At 40.8% G+C, this 21,448-nt stretch overlaps 2 protein-coding genes across 9 annotated transcripts in view; one reads left to right on the top strand and one right to left on the bottom strand.

The window, feature by feature from the left end:
* Nucleotides 1-21,448, bottom strand: part of lrba (LPS-responsive vesicle trafficking, beach and anchor containing) — a 176,200-nt gene that overhangs the window by 63,695 nt on the left and 91,057 nt on the right. For 4 of the 8 annotated variants that reach the window (XM_086295381.1, XM_086295382.1, XM_086295384.1 and 1 more), the window contains exons 37-40: nucleotides 11,206-11,330; nucleotides 10,844-10,858; nucleotides 6,207-6,350; nucleotides 4,296-4,432 (exon numbers count right to left, since the gene is read on the bottom strand). In XM_086295381.1, the coding sequence (XP_086151507.1) occupies nucleotides 4,296-4,432; nucleotides 6,207-6,350; nucleotides 10,844-10,858; nucleotides 11,206-11,330 (421 nt within the window). The remainder of the gene's footprint in view (nucleotides 1-4,295; nucleotides 4,433-6,206; nucleotides 6,351-10,843; nucleotides 10,859-11,205; nucleotides 11,331-21,448) is intronic. The other 4 variants (XM_086295386.1, XM_086295387.1, XM_086295388.1 and 1 more) reach the window with 1 other exon arrangement.
* Nucleotides 1,333-8,193, top strand: mab21l2 (mab-21-like 2). The gene has a single exon (XM_086295392.1). The coding sequence runs from the start codon at nucleotides 1,747-1,749 to the stop codon at nucleotides 2,824-2,826; it is 1,080 nt and encodes a 359-aa protein (XP_086151518.1). The 5' UTR covers nucleotides 1,333-1,746; the 3' UTR covers nucleotides 2,827-8,193.

The following is a 21,448-nucleotide window of genomic DNA, read 5'->3' as shown; positions in this document are numbered from 1 at the left end:
TAAAAGACCTGAAAGTCTCATCAAATGTTTCATTAAAATCTAATTTAAGACGCACTATTATCGCAATGTCGTTCTCTGGACGCGTGACGGGATAGAAAAGGACTAAATATTACATGTTGCTTAAACATGCCCTCACACCTCTCGTCTGTGAGAGGATGTAATGGCGTCTTTAGTTCTCCAACACGCGGTGACAAAGGGATGTCTACGCAAAGACCTCTAGTTAAATTATTCAGTATATGGTCAGGGTTCACGGCGATCAAGCCACGGGCGGTGTGTGAGGGAAGTGTGTTAGGGAAGACGCGCGCGCGCGCACACACACACACACACACACACACGCTGAATAAGTTATTTAACTAGACACAATGTTGTGTACTGGCTGTGTAAAAGATGCTAAACCAATCCCAAAAATACATCACTTGATTAGTTAAACAGCTCATCAGGTTTAGGAAAAGTCGTTGGGGCCGTTTTGGTTTCGTTCGCGTCACTAAAGAGCTTCAGAGGGGAAGCTGCAGGTGCATTGGACACATTTATCCCAGCAAACAATACACCGACAAAACTGTGTCGATCGGAGATTAATCAGCAAGAAGAAAAACACACATAATAATTAATTAAAAGAAAATGACCCATGGATGTGATATTAAAAAAATCGATTTTCACAAAGTAAGGAGAATTGGGATTGATTTCAGATGAAGAGGGAATAAAAGAATTTTCACTTTTATTTCACAAAATAATACCAGCAGATCATACCTGGTGTTAGGTGTCTAATTCAAAACATGGAGAATACGCCCAAAATCCGCAAAACCCCGAGTATAAAAAAAATTAAGTCAGCGATGATCAAGAGTTTTTTATGAAGAAAGTGGCGCAAAAGCCTATAGACGTTGCGATTACTGAGCCTTGGAAGTCGGAGTGGCATTTTTATTTTTTTAAGATAGAGAAAGAAACTTGTTAAATTAAAAACTAGGAGAAATAGCGAGGCACTTATCTGCAGAATGCAAGCAGCTGTTAAGTTAAAGATTCAAAATCTCAATCCTCAAAATGCAGGAGAAGCTGCGCGTAAAGGAGCAGCACTTGTCGTGGAAAAAAAATGTTTTACTGTCGGCGCGGAGAGTTTACACCGGCATATGAAGTATAAACCTAAAGGTTTGTGTTTTCCTGTGTCGACTTGGGGAGCGCTGGACTGCATGCACCGTGTGCCCAGATGCTGTCGAAGCGAACTGGAGCTCTCCTGCAGGACCGTCTGCCTCTGGCAGCTCTGATTGGCTGCCTGCACTGACAGCTCTGCACATGATTGCAGGAGGAGAAGCCCGACCCCCTTCACTCTTCTAAAGGAACCATTCATAAAGTACACAAATCCAGCTCAAAGCTGAGTGTGGACGAAAAGTGAGCGGGGGCACAGAGGAGAGAATAAGAGCAAGAAGAGATGAGTGGTCATACGCGGCGTTTTAGCCTTTAGCGTCTACAGTCCGGGAAACGGATGGTGACCTACAACCTGAATATGAATCTTCTTAGCTGTGCTGGAAGTGCTCATGTCTTGGACTGATATTTAGTAAGCTATTACGTTGCATCCCTATCCGTTTCCTCCTCCTCACACTGACGTCCATCCGCTGCAAAAGCAAGGAGAAAAAAAAAACTTTGATTACACATTTTTCCTGCACGGTGAGCGTTTGCCTCTGGCTTTACCGGTAAGCATTGGATCCGTCAAATTACTGCGACTCTCCGGTGTACAGCCCGGACCTCTGCCCGAACATGATTGCGACGCAGGCAAAGCTGGTTTACCAGCTTAACAAATATTACAACGACAGATGCCAAGCTCGCAAAGCGGCCATTGCGAAGACTATAAGGGAGGTTTGTAAAGTGGTGTCCGATGTCCTGAAAGAGGTGGAAGTGCAGGAACCCCGCTTCATCAGCTCCCTCAGTGAAATAGATGCGCGCTACGAGGGGATGGAGGTCATCTCCCCCAATGAGTTTGAGGTGGTGCTTTACCTTAACCAGATGGGGGTGTTCAACTTTGTGGATGACGGCTCCTTGCCCGGCTGCGCGGTGCTGAAGCTGAGCGATGGCCGCAAAAGGAGCATGTCGCTGTGGGTCGAGTTCATCACAGCCTCGGGCTACCTATCAGCCAGAAAGATCCGCTCAAGATTTCAGACTCTGGTGGCACAGGCCGTGGATAAATGCAGCTACCGTGACGTGGTAAAGATGGTCGCCGACACCAGCGAGGTCAAACTACGGATCAGGGAGAGGTACGTGGTGCAAATCACCCCCGCATTCAAGTGCACTGGGATTTGGCCTAGAAGTGCAGCTCAGTGGCCCATGCCCCACATCCCCTGGCCCGGCCCTAACAGGGTAGCAGAAGTGAAAGCCGAGGGCTTTAACCTGCTCTCCAAAGAGTGCTACTCGTTAACGGGGAAGCAGAGCTCCGCAGAGAGCGACGCCTGGGTCCTCCAGTTCAGCGAGGCCGAGAACAGGCTGCTAATGGGAGGCTGCAGGAAGAAGTGTCTGTCCATCCTCAAGACTCTGAGGGACCGTCACCTGGAGCTGCCGGGACAGCCCCTCAACAACTACCACATGAAGACCCTGCTGCTGTACGAGTGCGAGAAACACCCGAGAGAGACCGACTGGGACGAGTCTTGCCTCGGAGACCGACTCAATGGTATCCTGCTGCAACTCATATCCTGTCTGCAATGCCGCAGATGTCCCCACTACTTCTTGCCAAACTTGGACTTGTTTCAGGGAAAGCCTCACTCAGCCCTGGAGGTTGCTGCTAAGCAGACATGGAGACTAGCGAGGGAAATCCTCACCAACGCTAAAAGTTTGGACAAATTATAAACTGGTTGTCAAGACTGCAGCGAAGGACATTTTTGGGATAAAATTCAAAGACTATTCTTCAACCGAGTCTCCAAGAAATGTGAAAAGAAAATCAGCAAGAAAATAATGAAGCGAACAAACAAAACCCCCACTTTTGTTTAATAATAAATGGAGCAATTGGGCCCCTGCCGAGAGAAAGTGAAGGTACAGTTTCAAATAAATGTAATAAATTTTAGTTGTCTTCTTTAAATGTTTTCACAAAGTGAAGAAACTTTTATTTAAATATATGCACAAAACTCGTTAAGTGAAAGAAGAAAATGTAGCGTGCCAAGTTCATTTTTTTTCCATTATGTGACTTAAAGAAGAAATGTTAATAAAATGTTGCAAATTAAATTACAACTTGGCCTCATGTTTGGACGTCTTTGGACAGCTGAGATGGCAACTTTGCAAATCTGTTTCACTTTAGCTTAAAAAAAAAATTAAAAAAAAAATCACAGGACAAAATTTAAGTTGATGAAACACAGGCAGAAAAAAGATTAATATGATTTAGCAATTTATTTATTTTTTTTACGTTTTTATTTTTAAAAGGCCCATTTTAGGCCATAAGTTATTGTAAGAGTGCCAAGCTCAACGGGATTGGATTTTTTTGGATTGTTGTTTTTTAAATGAATGTAAATCCAGGCTCTGGTGTTAATGTGTAGGTCTGGGAGCATCTGTGCTCTGTTTGGACAGTGGTACAAGCACAGGGCCTACAGCAGAGTGAGAAAAAAAAAATCTAGTAATGAACTGATTTTACTATTTGAAACCTTTATTGCCATATTTATGGCATTCTCCATGTTTTCATCCACATATTTCTGATATAAAACAACACCCAACTAAATGTGGATTTTATTAAAATAACACTTAAATAAATATGATAATTTTACAGAGTCTTAGCCAACACCCACCATACACTGACAACAAACAGCCACCTGTAGGTCAGCACTCCTCTTACTGACCAATATTACTAAAACAAATTTAAATCATTTTTATTTTCAACTCAGAGCATAATTTAATGCAATTTCAACTTGTGTTTTTCTTATAGTGATGAAACAAATGCTGCACACTTACATGATACAATTGCTAAATTAGCTGTTATAACAATGTTCTACCAATAAAGATTATTTTTTAAATTAAACTTAAAAAACTTTCATGGGAAAATAAAATGAGTTTCATAGAATCCAGAAACCACTGTAAAGAGAAAATAAAACACAGACGCAGTTGGAATCCAACCTTATGGTAACTTCAACCGCGTCTCCTCTTTAGCAAATGTTTAGAAAAGCTTACAAATGAACTAAAAAAAATATTTTATTAATTTTAAAACAAAGCGGACATAAAAACACACAAGCTTCTGTGTGACATTTAGATGCCAGCAGGGCCTATCGGAAATCCAAGCATATCTTCTGTAAGTGACCGTGAGAAACATGGTCAATGGAGCTTGAGTCCCTTACCTTTGGATCGATGCTCTTGAAGCTGGGCTCCTCTTCATCCACCTCGAAGTAGAGCTCGGAGGCGGTGATGGACAGGGTGCCTTTTACCACCACAGCCGGAGCCACGAGCTGAGCGCTGGTGCTCATGTTTACTGGGCCTGGAGGACGGACAGAGACACAGGCCGGTCACAAAACGAGAACGTCAAACTGGGGGACCACTGAGCGCTAATGCGAAGCTGTAAAAAGGAAAATCAAAAGAATTCAACCTGATGGAAAAGTTAAAAACAAACCAGGGATCTGGTTAATTCGTGAAAGTTAATCATGGTAAACGGTAAAGATAACGTTAACGTCTGACCACTTTTAAAGCTGACGCACAATCGCGCAGTAACCAACTTCCACGGTATTACTTTTACAATAAAGCTGCCATGTTTTTAAAAAACAAAATGCTTCGGTTGTTTAAAATAATCAGCGTTTTATTGGCAAATTTAAGACAAAACCAACACACACGAAACAATAGAAGTTCACCAACACGTGTTTTTACTTTATGTAATAAAACGGTGTGGGGCAAAAAAAAAGCCGAAAACACTCAAAAAAAATGACTGATTAAAATACTACTTTGCGTCACAACTGTCAAAACTGACTGTTCATCAGGATCCATTGATCGGTGGCTTCTGGGAGAAGCTGTATTTCATCTCTCATCAATCTTAATTTATGCCAGTATGACAATGAGAGCCTGGCTCAGGGGAGCCGTGGGTGGAAGCTCTGCCCGGCTCTGCGCATATGAGCCATTGTATTTGCAGATGTGCGCCGCGGAGCTGCGGGCTTGATTTCCCCGAGCACCCTCGCGCTCTCGCACACGGATGGAATAAACAGATATGTATATAGTCATCCCTTTGCCTGTCGTGAACCCCGTGAGTACTGACATGTTATCCGTGGGTTGAAATAACATTTTTTGTTCCGTTCACTCAAAGACATTCAATTACACCTGGAGCAGACAGCTGCTTAAGAGCACAGCTAAACCTCTCCCGACAACTTCTACGCACTTCTCGCGGGATAAATCACACGATTAGACAGGATTCAGTGTTTAATCCCATTGTCATCCAGATGCATTATTTTTATAGCACTCTAAGCCCAATTACTGCAGCTTAGTCTGCTGAGCGCTGTCGCTGCGCATAATATGCGGATTACACGGCAATAGGCCTATTAAATGAAGATTATTTAAATAACAGACATTAAAAAAAAGGAGGTGGGGCAACATCGTGAACTGGAATCTCATTCTCATTCTGCAGCTGCAATAGCTGACCAGGCTCACATGGAGGGAATTTGAAGTTTTATCAAAAGGAAAAACTACCCTCCTTCAATCAGATAATACCTCATTTGAAAAGAGCTATCCTGGGGTAAGCTGCTACTGCCAGATAAAAAAATGTTTAGAGTTGCTGCTTGGGCCGGTGTGTGTGCCTGTGTGTGTACAGTATGTTTGTAAAGCAGACCTCCATTGGCAGAGGCAGGAAAGTTAAGATGCCATGGTGGCACTAGCACTCCAGTGTGCTATGAGAAAGTGATGTATGCTCATTAAAAAGCTGGTTTTCCTTTGTTTATAAAGGAGCTGTACACACAAATTACTCAAGTATGAATGTAAAAAGAAGCACAGCAATATAATAAAACACCAAGGTCATATTGGAAAATCACAGCCTGCTTTGGAAGATAAGGAAGACACTGTTTGGATTTGTTTCGTGTATAGATTCCTCGTATTCAATGCAGTAAATCAGAGTTGCACATGTAGCAAAAACTCAAACTACAGTGCCGCCATTTCTTTATTTGGTCTGAACTGCAGGGGGGAAAATTACAACACAGACACAAACACAAGCAGGGAGGTGGGGGAATGACCGAGGAGCAGGTATGGGAGGTGGCGAACACGAGCTGCTTCTTTACCTGTGACGTTCTCCAGGTCCTTGTCCTCTAGTGACGACAGAGTGTCATCATCTCCGTCGAGGGATGCCTCGCTCTCTGAGTTTTGATTTCCCAGAGCCTGGCTCCTGATGGACTGCTTGCCTTTGAGAATATCGTCCTCGGATGCTAGAGTGGGAAGCAGGAGGGGGAAAGAGCCATCTTATTTTGCATTTGAAGTAATTACAGCATAAAAGTCAAGGTTGTATTTCATACTGTAGATTGACACGACACGAATGCATCCGACTTTATTTTATGAGAGTTTAAGGACACAAAAGCTTTCACATCAAGTCGATTTAAAAAAAAAAGAAAAAAAAAAAAAGAAATTGATGCACATTTTTAAAAAAGAAAAGAAAAGAAAAAACAGCTCTTATAAGCAATCCCCTTACACACAGTAAAAATAACAGTGGACTAGTTATTTGTATCCATTATCACACAGTGAAAATAAAAGTGTTTGTTTCTTTGTTAAAATCAATTAAAATCAATTGTCAACAGTCTTCTTCAAGATTCAACTCCAAGTAAAATCTTATATTTCATTTTCAGAACATAATTAATTTATGTTTTACAAAATGAAGAACAATCTGAGGCCTTTTAGTAAGATAAGGCAAGTTTTTTAATATGATCTGGATGTTATGTTTTTTTGCTTTTTTTCACTGAAGTGAGCATATGGTGTGTTTACCCTAATGCAACTATTTGCATTTGAGTCTTTACCTCGATGCAGCGGTTCAGTGCAGCGCTCACGTGCACTGCATTTTCAGACAGTCACAGCTACGAACAACACGAGACAAAACCCAAATGCAAACACAACCCTAACTGGATTTTTCCCCCATTTACCATGAAGCATAACAAACACAACTTCACACTCAGGCTTTTCAGACACATTTAAACAAAATGATGGTCACACACTTCCCGTTTTGATTTTAGCCGACACAACTTGAGATTCCAAATACATTATTTAAAAAGACAAAAAAATCTGCAAATCTGCAAACATTTACAGAGCCCCGTACTTCCCCAGCGGTGCATGGTAAAGATCCACAGACGCAAGTTCACAACACAAAGACTGGCTGGCAAGTCTTCTACATTTGTAAACATAGCTGGCAATACAGAGAGTGCTTTCACTGCTTCTGTGCACGACTTTGTGTTCTAATCCAGCACTCAGCTGCAAGTAACCACGTTCAGTCTGGCGAGTCGCTGAACGCATATCCAGGGGATTTTTTGTCATCACCACCTGGGATTGCGGTGGAGATCAATTGCACTTCCTAAAAATGCACAGCCGTGCCGTGTAGCCGTACACTTTGAAACCGCTAGACGAGCGCGGCTAAAAAATCTCTTGTCATGGAAAATATGCAGCTCACTGATATTTAGAATGGCCTTCCTGTAATTAAGCCTCCCTGGAGGATTCTTTAGTTAGCAGCACTGAAATTACTACCAGCTCCCCTAATACGTACCACATGCCATTGTATTCGCACCAAGCAAGTGGACAGGGGACTTGTCAGAGGAGCTTAAAAACAGAAATGTATTTGAACTTCTATGCATTGCATGCTCAGCAATTATCCTCCCCCTCATATTAAGACGGCACTAGCGCACAGTATCAAGCCATGAAAACCTCAAACAGCTTATAAATAGCTCTTTAGTCTATTCGCTGAAGTACATGCAACACAAATAATGACAACTCAGCATATTGTGGGTGTGTGTGAGTCCATTAGGAGCTATTTTGGCTAAAGTTACATCACTTATCACCAGATACATAAAAGTGGACATAAGTGACAAGCTGTGTGCCAGCCTCCCAGTTCTTAAAGTAGGTAACTTTTTCTCTTTTTTGAATATGACGTGTGTGTGTGTGTGTGTGTGTGTGTGTGTGTGTGTGTGTGTGTGTGTGTGTGTGTGTGCGCGCGCTTGGGAATTATGTGGAGCATACAAACTCATGAAACGGAACTTCAGCTTTAGTGTACAAACATTCAGCCTGGAATTTAACCCACAGAGTGTGTGTGTGTGTGTGTGTGTGTGTGTGCGCGCACGTGTGTGTGTGAGAGTGTGACAACAATATGAAATTAACTAAAATGAACTACAACTGTTCTAATACTTATGAAACAACTTCTCCACCCCCCCCCCCCCCCCCCACACACACACACACACACTTTTTCTTTTTTTAAGAACTTTAAGAAAAAGAAAAAAAAGAAAAGGGAATTTAAAAAAAAAAAAAAAAAGGAAAAGAAAAGGAATTAAAATAACACAACTTTAGCTTTAACATCACGGCTTTTACCATCTTGTTAATCACTGTAATGCTTTTAAATTATGCCGTGATTACAAGCTATGCGTGGAGCGGGAGTGCCACATTAAGAAAAAAATCCACGGCACTTCAACCTCATCACTCATCACGCAGGGAGCAGAAATGTACATAAATCCCAACTGGTTACACTCTTTCCAGGACCCCTTTTCCCTCGCTGAGAGGTTCAACTACCTGCTTATACAACACAAGGCATGCATGGTCGCGGCAATTAAATTGTCAGAATTAACAAATTTGTTTTTAACGGGAGCGTAGCCAGGAGTGTGGTCATGAGGCGAGTATTGATTACCAGAACAGAGACATTAGTCTTCAGGTATTTACTCTGCCACCTCTGGTACACGGGCCCGGGACCAGACCAAATCAATCCCTAGAAAAGATGGTTCTTTCCAGCTGTAAATACATAACAGCCTACTCAAGCCCTACTGGCAGCCACACACTCTCCTGTGGAAATCATCTTGGCACTGTATGAATGATAACAGTTGTCTATATCTTTAACACAGAAATGCTTTTTTTTTTGCACATATTTCCCCAATCTTAAGAGCAAAGCATGATTAATGGAAAATAAAATGCTTTTAGAATATATCAACAAGTAAAAACTGCATTTTTCCCCCTCGTTGCTTCCAATTTTCTGATTATGTAAGAGATGTGAAAAGCACTGCCACAGGTAGCTAGCAAATGAGGGTAAATTCAGGCTTGATCTTATGCTAAATATTTTCTTAGGGAGCGAGACTGCATTTTCCCTTCTGCATCTGATGAATATAATTACAGCCAGATATGACCTTTGTGCTCTGTTTGAAAACTCAGCCCTGCGTTCTCATCCCGAGCTGCACTTCCGTAACAAATGTCGGGTTGACTAAAACAAGACAAAAGGTTACATCAGAAAATGTATGCCGTCAGGCTTCACTGTCAAAGAGTTATTTTAATGATATATTCCCATAGTTTATCCAGGTAGTATACTCTCAGGAGGCAGCGCAGTCTTTCCAAAACTGGCCGCTGGCTATTTTTACACAGGCTTGACTTTGAAACTAAATATTGTTTGCAGGAATTTGTCTTCTTCCACCAGTGATGGATGTATAGAGCACATGAGCTGAAATTATTTTAGATATAGCAGAATACCAGACCGAATACCTGAATAACCAAAACATAAGGAACTCCTTCCATGTGAATGTCTTTTCCTCTACTAAAAAATGTTTTTTAAAAAGGCAACGATAGAGCATGAGTATGTCTGTTCTCTGCCGTTACTTAGCTGAAGGGAAAACACTGAGGAATTCAAACAGAAAGTAAAAATTTGGAGCATTGCTGCAGAGGAACAGCAACCAGCTGGACTCTGGCCTCGTTCCCCAGCTGCCTCCACACTGCAGCCATTACTGCAGAGCAGAGGTCTCCCAGGATCTGGGGTTCCCAAACATTTATTGCTTTTAGATCGTATTCTTATTGAATCCTGTCACACCTGCCATTTGTCTTTAAGAATGATAACGCATTTAAAGGGTAGTTTTGCAGGTGACACACCGAGGACATTTTTGGCTCGGAAATGTCCATCTTTCTATTTTTTTATTTTATTTTTTTTAGGAGAAGGCAATTGATTGTGCTGGTTAATCTTGATGTAAACGCCAGGGATGAGCTGGATACTTGCAAAAAATGAAGGATTATATGCACTTTTTCCTGCAGGAATGTGTGACTTAGACTCTGCTGTTAGCTGATAACTAATCTTGTAATCAGACAAAGATGGGGGGGGGGGGGGGGGGGGGGGGGGTCTACATTATAGTGGTAAAGGAAAAAAAGAAGTCAGTGTTGTTGGTGTTCACTGTCAGAACTGATTATCCCAGACCATGTAAAATTATCAGTAACTGAGGCCTTTCTTCAACTCCAATTTGCGTTTTTGCTAGCATTCTAATAAACTTGAAGGACCGGCACAATGTTTACTGTTAAATAATATTAGACATGACTTACACATATTAGTGACAAATTAATAGCAAAAGCCAAAGTCTTAGCACAGGAGGTTCTATCATGTTTGGGGGGGTTTGCTGGCATTGCTGGGGTCTGTGTTCTCCTTTAGTGGGTTGAGTGATTGGACACAAAGTTGTTCTGACCGATTACCTTCATCCTGTGATCAAACACTTCTATCTTAATGGGTGTGGCTTCTTTTAAGGCTAGCAAAAAAAACAAACACCAAAACAAACAAGGACCTAATGGATGGTTTGATTAATATGAAAAATTATATACATTTAATTTCAACTCTAAAAATCTTCCTGAAATGAAAAGTTCAAATCCGACAGTGATCCTTCATTCGAAAGGTGAAAAAAAGAAAATATGAGGCTGAGTGAATGTTACTTACCACTTATATCAGCCACTGTTATGCAGCCAAGAAAAAAAAAGAATAAATAAAATTCAATACGTCATGTTATCCACAACATCTCAGTTAAACATGTTCTGAATAAAGCAAGCCAATACGAAGGCGGTAGTTCGGTTTTGCATAATGGGTGGCTGTGTATGAAATTACCTGTGTGTGAAATTCAAATGTGGGTGTTTTTCTTCTCCTCCGTTTTGTGGTACAATAAATCGTTTATTGCAGTGTGAGGACTAATTTTTATTGCCTTGTAGCTGGTGCTACCACCAAATGAGTAAGAAAGGCTGTGCTATGAACAGGCGGGGGAGGGGGGGGGGGGGGGGCACAAAAACCTGGTGGATGAGACTGACCATGTTCAGCCACAGCTTTGAGCGTAGCTTCTGAGTGACTGGATCCAAAGGGGTTCCTGACGCAACGACGTCGCCGTCTTAAATCGTCCTCCCAGTAGTCTAGGCGCCAGAAGTCCCTCGGCCTGCTGCAACGAGACAGAGGTAGCACATGTGTTAGCAATTACCAGCCAGCATGGTATAGCAACCCAGCATTAGCACTTGGTCCGAGCAAGCATACATAAAGCCAGCATTGTGTTTGGAGGGCTCCCCCCCACCAAACTCTTAGAATTTGTCTTTAAAAAACATTCACTTACACACAAGCTGAAATCCCACATTATTGTATCCCTGCCCCTGACAATGAGGCTCTCCATCCCAGAAGCAAAGGTGCTCTCTTTTTTTAGTTTTATCCCCCTCTTTTGATTCGCTCTTTGGGAAGAGGAGCTGAGTAAGTGTGCGCCATCACAGTTCAAAGAGTAAACGACAGTGCGATCATTTTGCACACACTGTTGTGGCACGCACTTTCATTCCAGGCTCATCCCAAGCCCAGCAGGACACCTCTTGTCAGAGTTATAGCTAGCATGATACGGAAAGGCCATTACAAAAACTAGGATGGTTAGCATTACCAATATTAATCAATGTCTATGAGTTCAATATTTGTCCCCGAAGTACATCATCCTTTACCAGAACTGATCAGTAATTATTCTGCTCTCAAGGAAAGGAAAGTGTTAACTTTTAATGAGGACTGTGACGCAGGCTATATAAGAACTTCTATTTTTATTATTTAAAATATTAGTAAAATCAAGAGACTGAAGGCACAACAAAGCGTCGCAGCAGTCGTTTTGTTCTGTTTAGGTGCTTTTATTTCTCTTCTTTTTATTAGGAAATCAGTTCCTTTGGTAACTAGGCAGCAAGAAAAACTGTAACTGTTTAAATGTAATGATGAAAAACTCAGACTGGAGGAAAAAATAACATGTTGTTGGCTATTTAGTGAAACTAAATCCTAACTGACTCAAGTCAAATAGTCCTTTTTCTTGAACTAAATGTTTCAAAGGGGAAAAATTAGGAAGTATAGAAATTCTCATCTGGCATTACGCTGATGTCACTGAACTGAGTTTAGAGAGCTGCTTCGCCGTTAGTGAGGTAATGTAAATGTTTTCTCTGGTGTGTGAAAAATACATCTTATTAATCAGCAGAATCCATCTGCTCTCATTACATTTACATGTTACATCTTTGACTATGTTGATCCTAGAAGCCAGTAAAACCAAGTCTACTTTAAGTCATCAGTGATGACAAAAAGCAATCCTTAAACATTACGAAGTAAAAATTTATAAAAACCTTTTGCTCATAAGAGGCTGAAGTGAATTGTGCGAAGGTTAAAGTTGTAGGAAGACACGGTTTATGGTTTCAGTGGCATTGGCTACGACGGGAGAACCCCAGCATGCTTTATGCGATCTACTACTGAACGCCGCTCCGGCCGGGAGCTCCTCACAAATCTTCAGTCCAACACCAATGATCACACAGGGGCCTCTAAAAGGGAAAAGAGCTATACGCAAGAAAATAAATACAATTTCCAAGCAGGTCCTTTAAAACCCTGCACGCCCTAGCTAATGAAAACCACTGATTATTTGATTTATCTAGATTTTTTTTAAAAAGGGGAGGAAAAAAATCAGTCTCAAACGGCTGACAAGTGGACAGTGGCAGCTGTTCGGCATATATTTATAGTAGAGTAGATAGAAATAATGCATGAAAATGTTTAGCCATGAAACCAAAAACTGGAGAAAATGAATATTGATGTTGTATATTCAGAGCTGTGAATTGAAAGCGAGCGTGTGTGTGCTGAATGCAAGCTAGACCGACGCTGGGGACAGAGATCTGTGCAGGACCAGATTTCTCAGTGGTGACAAAGCCTGTGCTCTATGTTTGCATGTGATAGCCCCCGCACGCAAATGGCCACTTCATCATCCCGCCTGCAATTTCATTCATCTATGGAAATAATTATCAAGGTTGTGCAAGCGCCTCTGAATCGGGATGGGCTCGTCTCTCATCTCATGGAAGGTGGGGATCTGTCCAGTTCACACAATACACATTAATCCATCAGGAGGGGGAACCATTGCCTGGAGTAATTAGTTACAGCATGGAGCGGACTGCGTTTGCCACTCATATTCATCCAGGGCAGAGGCGACAGTGGAAGCCCTAATGATAGGCTGCTAGAAGAGGTGGACGTACGATGAAAGATACCTCGTCATCAATCCCCAATACGAGCGCCGCTATAACAAGAATGGAGATGTACAGCACTATGCAATCCCCCCCCAACACAAGCTGAGTGTGTTTCCACAAAGATAATAAATTATTCAGGGCTCATCCATCCTCCTCTGGTATCCTTGGCAGAATTTACTGAAGCACCATTCTTCAAAATAACAACAATTAAAATAACAAAAGGGCCCACGTTGTGCTGTGGCTCGCGCCAACCACTTGTGTAATTAGTAATTAGTTCGGTCATAAAAAGGTGTCTGGAAGGCCCGCTCGTTAAGCCGGAAGTGAGCACCAGCAGCTGATCAAAGTGGGGGAGAATCAGAGGCCGTCTGCGTGCATGATTTCAAGTATGAGCAGTACTTTCATGCTGTATACACCAGTGCTTTCAAGCCGTACATGGGGCTGTGTGTTTGTGCGTTATGGAGGAAACGTTGAGCCATGCTAAGCTTTTCTAATGTGGACCACATTGGCTACTGCACAAGAATTTTATGAGAGGCTGTAAATTCTATTTACCTTCTTTTCTTTCTTTTTTCCTTTTTTTAAAAACATCTTTGGATGGAAGTTTACCAACACACAGAACAAATGGAGTGCAAGTTTCTCCTTTTGTGTAGCCCCGATTTTTCTCTCTAATCTGTAAACAGAACAGCTACCCCTCCAATTTAATCAACTCAACACAAACCATCAACGCCACTGCGAGGAAATATTTTACTAGTTGGGCTCTTTAAGATTTCAGTTGTGCTACTAAATTCTCCATTTACATCAAAACAAAGGACGAGTCCAAGTAGATCTGGCACGGTTAGGTGACATAATAAATAAATGCTTTAATTGTGAGACGTATTCAGTCAGTATGAAGAGGTTGCATCAGGATTAATGAAATGCTTATTTGTGGGGGGGGGGAAGTTTAGAAAAGTGGAGGGCTAAGTGAATTATATTACCTCTTCTACTATTAACTGTTCCCATGTATACACACACAAGTGGCGTCTACCCAAATAAAAATCAAGAATCAAAGTTATTTAAGGATCTCGATATGATGGCTGTTGAGTGAAATTACAATATTTAAACATGTTTTGAAAGAATTTGTCCATAAAAGGTCTATAACACTTATTCCCAGCTCAAATATTGTGATTTCAACCAAATACAAAGTGTTTTTTTCCCTTTTTATACATAACTTAACCCTTTAAGTCTGGATATCTTTTGTTTACTTTGTTTTATTGACTATTACACATGCATGCTTCACTAACCCATAATCCCCTTAGTGAGTAGGCAGAGTTTAATTAGGCAACATACAGTAACACACACACACATATATATTTATATTTTTATACTGTTTATTTATTAGAAATTCTCTTCTTAAAAATTTTGCCCATGGAAAAAAAGTTTAATAAGATGTGCTGACACTTTCTGAATAGGACTGCATATGACTTTATGGTCCTTTTGATTTTATTGTACCAAAATCAAAATAAAGATTTAGATTTTGAATAATGCCCTCTCTATTAATAATCATAAACTACTGATATTTCTGGGTTTCTAAGTACCTATTTACTATTAATAAATGTGGCATTTAAACATGTTAATAGATTCTGTCTGCGAGTCCTTAAAGTCTGATAGTACAGTTAGCTCTGTGCCAGCATTCAGGATTTAAAGACAAGGAGAAATGAGGACTATTTTGGGGCTTTTTTGGGCTGCTATTTTCAGTTTTTGTTGTTGTTTTTTATTTTATTTTAAAATATGAAAATACAAAAAAAATAAATAATAATCATCCAACTGCCTTCCTGACGCTATTATGTTTTGCTTGATTTTAGCATTTTCTACATTTTAGGGGTGAACATGAATAAAGAGGCAGGAGAAATCTAGGTTCGCACAGGTTTCTATTAAAAACGGTATGTAAATGATAAAATGACCTTTACCACAGCGTGCGTGACACGCAGAGTGAATCTACTTTCATATATCACCACAAGCGACTGCACTTTGCCACAAACAGTCATTCATAACCTTTCTGCTAAATTCATTTGGATACAGTCAATGAGACCTGCATATGCACCGGAGATTTTCCTCCCTTGCTTATTTTATATTAATGCCAGTTCCTATTGGCAGCCCTCAAATTGCTCAAACATTGCTGCTATCCCCAAGATCATTTTGCTTTGATTTGCATAAACCATGTGTTTAGAAGAAACGGGAGAGAGCGAAGAAGATTGAGGATTTGTCATGTTGAGGACTGGTTGCTGGAGGACTGGCTCTTTGTCAAACGGTGGCAGCGATCGCCTCGACGGGCTCTCCAGACTCAAATTAAAATGAAACGGGGCCAAATACCTTCCCGCTGAAATTGTTTGGCATGATTAAGTCTTGCCGGAGTGATTTTCTACATGTGCATCAATGTCTATCCTTCCCGCTACAATGAGGTGTACAGGACACCATCTACATATGTGGATGTTAATTTACCTCTGCTAATGTTGTTTACCAGATTCACCAGAGGTGATACCAGGGTCACAGACACGACGACATTTCCATCTCATCCCCTTAAATGACAGTGCACATGTAATCTTGCCTATCCTTACTATTAATCACAGTATAAAGTCATTTAATTTGTCTTTTTTTAATATAAGCTTAACCCAACATTACACGAGGGCCGTAATGAGAAAATTATTAAAACGTATCTAATTAAAGAATATTAATATGTTTAGAGAGGGAAAAAAAGAGGTAAAAGCCTTCAATGTGGGTGAATTCCTTACCTAACATCTATGAAAAGTCCCTGTATGTTCACTTGCTTTGCTTTTATCACCCTAGGGTTCACTCCCTAGTACACCAGAGCGCTCAAGCTCTCATTACTGGCACAACGTAAGCCGCTACCACTCCTTCCAATTAACTCCAATTCATCCAAGAGCTTTCAAAAAGTGATCTGATAAAAGAGAGCATGATATTGCATCTCTGCAACATCACCAGCTTGTGAGGATCAAAGCACTCCCATGGGTGGATGGCAAAAGGCTGCAGACTCCCCACAATGCAGTGCAGCCAAATGAAATAATGCAAATCAAGCCCTAATTACCATCAGCTTACTGTGAGGCTTCCAATTAGCAGCAATTACACTCAGAGTAAATTCACCAACAAAGGCTAGATGATTACACACTAATTATATCAGATTTCATGGGACGTAAAAGGAAAAGTGCTGGATTAGTAAAGCGGTAAATATTGACCAAAGACAGGATCGTTTACCGTGCTGTGAAAACATTTAAAGGAAACCCGTCCAGCTTCTGCTCCCAGCTTCAGCTCCTTTTTTTTTGCTGATAAGTATCATCTAAATATCAAATACATACTAAATAGCATCCGCAGACTTCCACTGTGACAGCAATGAAGTGGTACCATCTGTATTTTTGATGAAGAGTCACATTTTTCCTGCCATTTTGACAACATGCATTTAAGGCCATTTATCATCAGTACTGCTAGGTAATGAGGGCATCCACTGGACCGGAGTTGCATAATTCTGCCATTACTGTCCCATTGTAATAATCTTCTGACCTCTAGCTTTCAGAGCTGATCTTGAATGCTGTGACAAATCTGAACACGTACCCACATTTCTAACACCCGCTCCCCCAAAGAAAAACATAGGGGAGAAGCTCAAGGTCAGCTGAGATAGGAAGTCTGAGGAAAAGGGCTTTCCCCCCCCCAAAGGAGTCTGAAGGTCCCCATTCATAACACAAACTTGGGGTCATGTTTAACCTCGCACCTTGAACGACAAAACTAACTCAGGAGCCTGACATTAAAATAAAAAGCAGAGGACATTTGTGAAATATCAGTTTTAAAACTTTTCCTTTTAAAGCAACAAAACAAGGCAGGTGATTTCAAATTCTACGGGACAAAAAAGGAAAATTCTAAAATAATACATCAGTTTATTACGTTTAAATTACACCAAATTACAAACAATCTTTTGGGAAACTTAGTAGCAAATGTTCTCCTCTCTTTTCCACTCTATGTAGACAGTAGGTCTATTATGCTTTTTCCTTCAGTGCCCCAAAGAACCACTACAACACTCGACAACCTCATGTAGTGCTGTCGCCTATTCACGAGCACCTCCTCCCCTCTCTCCATCATATGGCTGCGTGCATTACACCACTGATAATCCAGAGTGTGTGCATGTGTGTGTCAAGTGCAGCAGTAACTATAATGACCCTGTTAGTTATCTCGATTTGGAGAAGGGAAAAAAATGCAATTAACATCAGCACGTGCACACATAAATTTACCCTTTACAAATACATATTTTATCATTTTTATCATATTGCAAAATAACAATTTATGGAAGAATTACAGTTTTAAATTAGATTATACAGGTTTATCAAAGTGGACTGAAGTGTTTGAGCCTGAATATGCTTCAGTAATAAGAAGTCCCTGAAGATACGGTTAGAGTCTTGTTTTTATTTTTTAACCACTGTTTTAAAAATTCAGCCCATTAATATTAGTATCAGCATTAATAACTAGAATTAACTCTAAACGTCGCCGAGCTTACCCGTCAAACTTATCCGGATTGAACTTGAACTCAGACACAGGGGCTGTGAAGTAAATCTACAAGTAAAGGCAATCCTTCGTCTTCACAATACTACCCTTTCTATAGGAGGGAACCTTGTTGTTTTATGTGTCGTTTTCTTCTCCTATAGCTGCACGACAAAGTGCTGGATTCTAAAGATAAAGGCAATTTTTTTTGGATGGGGGGGGGGGGGGAATGTTGAAAGTAGCAAAATAAATGACCTGCTGGTCCCATGGTGTAATTACAGTGGCTGGAAGCATACCAATCTATCAAGAGGAAGAAGGGGGGCTGACACGCTGCAAAGGGGTTAGTCAAAGGAGATAGCCTTTGACTAACTACTGGCCCCGGAACAATCGATACTCTGCAGATATTGCATCCAGGGAGAAAGGAGGGGAAAAGCCCTAAAAACTTCCCAAATGGCTTTTCATTCAGATATTGATCAGCACCCTTTTATCGTGACCTTGCTCCACCAAGGCCATATACTTTCTTAAGGTATATGAAACTCATAAATCTGATAGTTGCTACTGAATCCTGCCTGGCTGTGAGCAGCGAGGCAGGAAGCTAGGGGTGGTGTAATTGTTCTTTCTGGTATCGTGACCTTCTGTCATACTTCCAACTGGCAGTCCCGAACATTTCTAAGATACCGGGAAGTTAGAGAAAAGCAAGGACTTGAAGATAAAGTGATAAAGTGATGAAATTAGAGCGTGACATTGTGTCTGTGTATTTTATTGCAGAAATAGCTACTAAAGTTAGCATGCTAATTACCTTGCCTCGAGCAGTCTGATCTTATGATGCGACCAGAGTGGGTGACTGTAGCAGGCAGAGAAGCAGCAATGCTGCGCTGATAAACTGTATATAAAAGATGGGTCTGAAAAGTGAAATAAATATGGAAGTGCCTTAAACGTGAATACTTTTTCATGGCTAGCAAGGGGAGAGTTCAAAAGCTAGATTCAAGCAGTAAATATTACTTAGCTTTAAAGCGTCACTGGAAAAAAAGTGATGTTCATTGTTTAAATAAATACCTGATCCCCATTTGAGTTGAACCACAGATAAAGCATGCTTTACTGTGTGACTGAAAAGCTGATATCCTATATGGATCCTGGATGTGGCGAGCAAGATCTTCCCCCAAATTCTTCACATTAGTTTCAAAATAAAAGGAAGAAAACTGTGAAAAGGCTCCGATTCAGGCTTTGCAAACCAACACGTGACACCACAATGGCTACTTCCATCTTTTACATACAGCCTGTAGCAGAAATGCCTCTGGTGATGCGTCCCACTGCTGGAAATGCCTTGAAGTTTGAACTTGCAGCCTGCCTTTTATTATGTAGCCAACTGGATAGAAACAGTGTTAATATTTTTTTTCTAAGTTAGCCATTTGTGATAGGACATGAAGGACATGAAGGACATGTTTATTGCTTTTTTTTTTTTTAGCATTCATGGGCTGCACTGCAATTGTATTACCCACACACAACTTCAAGTGAGGTGCAAAGTCAATTGGTGTGTACAGGTGTACCTCTTATTCTCTCTCACCTGCACATTAAATGACATGCTAAGGAAAGCTGTGTCATAGGTGCATATACAGTATGCGGCCAGCTCAGACATGATGTGTAACCGCTACACTACATTTTTAAAAAAATAAATAAAACAATAATAATAAAAATAATTTAAATGATAATGATTAAAAATACCCATTTCGACCTAACCAATATCCTATTGTTGTCATTTTAAGTGATCTAAGTGTAGTTTTTTGAGCCTCGGTCTATACCGCCTCACTTAACCATGGTAACATATGGACATCATCAGCTGTTAATATGTTTCACCATGACATGTTGTTACTATTCCTTACAGGCCCAGCCACTGTAGTGTATATACAGTAGAGGTAAATGTTATCATTAAGGCTATATTCTAATTCATATCTATGAGCCAGACTGCATGGTAGGGCCTTCGTGGCACGTTATTTTATGTAACTGATGGAACGCATGTCTGTCAAACTTGAACAGCTTCCCCAGAGATTTAAGGAACATCCTTTTTGTCCAAGTGCCAGACGCACGTCACAGTCAGTGATTAATGAATTGGAGGTTTTTATGTTAAACCCGTTTAAGGACTTGGGTGCTGGAGACCGTCTGTGCGCTACAGAGCGTCTCGTTTACAGAGATGAACATAGCTGAAGGCAGCCTTGTATTGCTTCGCGTAGTATGTTTATGCTATATGTTTATGGCTGTATGAAGGCAGATGGATGATCACAACTCGAGCCCCAACTAATTGGTTTTGAAGGAGTCAGGACCTGGACTAAAGGAAACAACTGTCTCTGCCTCAGACGACATGGAAGCTACGCACCGCTACAGCTGCCAAAGCTCAGTACATTGGGTCATGTTTGTGTTTAGACTCCCGAGTATTTATAAGCAAACCAAAAGGCCAATAGCAGTTAAAAATTAGTAGCTAATTCTACACAAGGAAACGGTTTTTCCCTATATAAATCAACGCAGTCGTATTTTAGGGCTTATCCCATTTTAAATGAAATGTTAAAGCCAACCTGTTTTGGCTTTGGATTTAATAATAAATTTGGATTGCAAAACGTAATCCAACTTGAAATAGTTTTTAAAAATCACTCAATAAAGAATGATCTGTTTATTCTTTATCCAAACACAAAGCAAATCGGGGTGTCTGATAGATACACAGCTATGTACTCGCTCAACATTTAACATTCAGATTTGCAAAATCGATCATCTAAATGGCTCTGTGAAAGGATGGAAGGATGGTGTAGAGAAATGCCACCATCTTGTCTTTGTCTCCATCTAAACTTTTGATCCTCCTGTAACAGATCTCTCTCTCTCTCTCCAGTGCTTTGTTTCATCCTTCTCCTCATCTCGCTCTCTCTCCCCGTCTTCCTGCCCCTCTCGTGTCACGCATTTCCGAGAGTCAGTGTATTCTAAACTGTTATGCTCTTGTTTCCTATGGTTATAATCTCCAATGACATGCCAGAGTCCCATTTCCTTTTTCAGCCCTGCATCCACAGTACCAGTGCAGCCTTAATGTACAGTGTGTCCATAAAGCGAGCACGCAACGCAGTGCAGACACTGTGCAGACCTCAGCTTTAACACATGCATTACATTCAGTATTATGTATCATAATTGTGATTTAAGTCTGGAATGAAAGCGTACGAGTGGAGATTAATCTGGCTGTCGCAGCTTCTCATGCGGTCGTTTACTGAAATAAACAAATAAATAAAATGTGAACGTGAACGTTCTCACCGTAGTAACAGTAACTATGTGTCATAAGAATTTATTGTAATTCAGAGATTTGTATTCGGCATCTTATTTCAGTGCTTCTCAAGTAGACACTGCCAAAACAAACAAACAAACAAACAAACAAAAAACACTGGTTATTCTGATTTCTCAGTTTTCCATTCTGACAACGTGACAAAAAGCATTCATGACATGTGGTGATTTTTGATTGGGCTACAGGAAATTTTGACCATCATCTGTGCTCAGAAAG

The sequence above is a fragment of the Aulonocara sp. 'chitande type north' Nkhata Bay genome, linkage group LG6 (assembly GCF_057382095.1).
Source record: "Aulonocara sp. 'chitande type north' Nkhata Bay isolate Kocher_YH1m ecotype deep benthic linkage group LG6, A_spYH_male_GT1.1, whole genome shotgun sequence".
In the NCBI taxonomy this organism is placed as follows: domain Eukaryota; kingdom Metazoa; phylum Chordata; class Actinopteri; order Cichliformes; family Cichlidae; genus Aulonocara; species Aulonocara sp. 'chitande type north' Nkhata Bay.
Note: the sequence above shows the minus strand (reverse complement) of the source record. Positions and strands in the feature narration are given on the sequence as shown.